General features: G+C 28.3%; 1 protein-coding gene across 1 annotated transcript in view; it reads left to right on the top strand.

Moving 5' to 3' along the window:
• LOC117181956 (cytochrome P450 4C1-like) overlaps nt 1–2,759 on the top strand; it is a 16,996-nt gene that overhangs the window by 10,083 nt on the left and 4,154 nt on the right. The window contains exon 8 of the mRNA XM_033374984.1: nt 826–1,005. Within this exon, the coding sequence (XP_033230875.1) occupies nt 826–1,005 (180 nt within the window). The remainder of the gene's footprint in view (nt 1–825; nt 1,006–2,759) is intronic.

Raw genomic sequence — 2,759 nt, 5'->3', positions numbered from 1 at the left:
ATTTTGAGTTCGATATTTCATTTACCAAAAAAGTTCTATGGTTCACAAAAAAAATTTGTTCAATGGAAAAAAGAGGTTGGTAATGTAGGAATCCCACTGTGTAGCATGCCCTTAAAGCAGTTGAATTTACAATCGAAAAAATAAAATTGCAAACAAGAACGATAATTTTGTACCAAACTAAGATGAAATTTCATTAATTTATTTTCAACAAAAAGAAAACAGTTTTCCTGCAAATAGATGAATTATCAAAAAAATCAAAATTATTTTTCAAAAAAAAAATATTGTCCACCAAAAAAATAAATTTTAACAAAAATAAAATGTCATCAAAGTAGTTAAATTTTCAATCTAAGAAGTAAATCTTCAAATAAGAACAATTTCTTTCTACTGAAAAATTCACATTTTTATAACAAAATAGTTATTTTTTCAAGCCATCGAAATGAAATCTTAACCAAAATGGATGATATTTTTAAACAAGAAAAATTATTTTCAGCTAAAAAAGATTTTCTTCAAGCAAAAGAAAAACGAATTTTTAACCAAATAGTTTTTTTCAGGCCAAAGAAATAATTTTTTAACCAAAAAGATCAATTTTCAATGAAAAGGGAAATTTGATTAAAATATTTGAATTTTAAACTAAATGGTTGATTTTTTAACTTAGAAAAGGTCAATTTTCATTTCATTCATTTTCAACAGAAGTATTTTCGCTGTTTTGAGACTATTTTGAGTTTTGAAGTATCTTATTTTTTTATTTACTTTTATTGGCAATGAAGGAATTAATTCGAAATTAATTGAATAATAACAAATCAATTTAATCTTTTTAATTTCCAGAAAATTACTTAATTCCGGGCGGAACAAATATACACTTGCATATATTTGATCTTCATAGAGATCCAAATTTTTGGCCAAATCCAGAAAAATTTGATCCTGATAGATTTTTGACTGAAAGAATTCAAGGTCGACATCCCTTCTCTTACATACCTTTCAGTGGAGGACCACGCAATTGCATAGGTAAAAAAAATTATATTTTAATGCCATGTAATACTAACTTCATTCCTACCTAATCGTTATTTTTTCATCTCACCAATTCCACACGAAATTGGATATTCAGCTGAAAGTTTGGGAAAATAGAAAAAATAGACTGAGGAACGTTTATGTAGTATCAAATTTTCACAAATAAAAAAAATCTAATTTTTTTTATATTGTAAAATTTATCAGCACAGAAACGTTTCTCAATCCATTTTTTTTGTTTTTCTAAAATTTTCTCGGTGTCTTTAAGGCCATGTGATACTAATCCAAAATTCAGTTGAAGAATTATTGAAAAATGGATTGAAAGATTCTAATGAAAATTTCTATGGTCCTAAGTATTTAGAATTTAAAAAATTAATTTGGTAAAATTTTGGTTTTTTTGTTTGTATTTTGAAACATTGAGAACCATATAAAATTATAAACGTTTCTTCGTGCTTTTTATTTTATTTCCTAATTTTTTAACTCTCTTCCACAATTCTTGTTGTGGAATATTAATTAATATTAATTAACAATATTAAATTACATGAGAATTAAATTTTTATTTTTTTAGATTAAAAGCATAAATAGATAAACTAATTGAAGATTGTGTGATTGAATATTATTTGCTATAACTTTATTTTAATGTTTAAAATACATCTATTTAAATTATATTATTTGTGTGTATTTTTGCTATGTTGTGAAATTGGTATCTGCTACAAATTAAAAGCTATTTGAAAGTTTCAATAAAAATAACTCTTTAATGCTTTTTATGTTATTAACAGTGGAAAAAACCCCATTTAGCCCTATTACAAGTCGGGCACTAATCGGAGGCTAGTTGGGTTTTTAATTTTGACAAAGTACCCAGTCGAGGACTAATCGGGGACTAGTTGGGCTTTTTGTTGTCAAAATTTCAGTCGGGGCCTGGTCGGTGGTTGGTCAAGGGCTAGTCGGGCCTTTTTGTTCACTAATGATTTTTTAAATTCTAAAACACTAAGAATATATTTAACAATAATCTCACACCGTTTTTTGAGAAAAGATTTATTAATGTTAAATTAATCTCAAATATACTTAATAAATCATTATTAAGTTAATAATTTTGTACGAAAATCAACTTTTTATAAAAACAAAGATCAAAATCTTCAAAATGACGTAATCTTGTTTTGTTGTAGTATTTTTTAGAAAACTGCGAATTTCTAGGAACATTTATAAATAACTTTGTATGGAATCCTTCATGTAATTGAAATTTGAAAAAGAAAAAGTTGTTGATTAATCAGTGAAGAGCAGTATACTAGTAATAAACTATTAAGCACGGTACAGTTCAGATTTTGCTACCACCTTCATTTGAGTCTCGCGGTTCTGGACTGGTAGCTTTAAAGAAAATCCGCAAGGGCGCGACGTGCCCCTCTCGCGCAAGAGAAATGACCCATCGAGTGTTTAAGAGAGCAGTCCGCACGTAACGAGGCACAATTACCTGGAGCAGAGACTACCGTGACCAACATGGCGGTTTTTACAGAGCGAAGCTCTTCCATTGCTGCATTCCAACTGAAGTTTTTTTTTTAATTAATATTCCACAAATTTTTGGGAATTTTAGTTACATAAATTTATGTACTTTTAGACGTAGGACATTTTTCTCAATAAATCTTGGGTAAATTTGAGCCAGATCGTGGATGAAATTTACCCCCACCATACCTACCGTTTGGGAGCCGCAAAACAGAAAGTGCATGATTACCACTGTGAGTTCGTATGTAAGCCGAAAA

Source organism: Belonocnema kinseyi, chromosome 10 (genome assembly GCF_010883055.1).
Source record: "Belonocnema kinseyi isolate 2016_QV_RU_SX_M_011 chromosome 10, B_treatae_v1, whole genome shotgun sequence".
Classification (NCBI taxonomy): domain Eukaryota; kingdom Metazoa; phylum Arthropoda; class Insecta; order Hymenoptera; family Cynipidae; genus Belonocnema; species Belonocnema kinseyi.
This window is presented reverse-complemented; position numbering and strand designations above follow the sequence as displayed.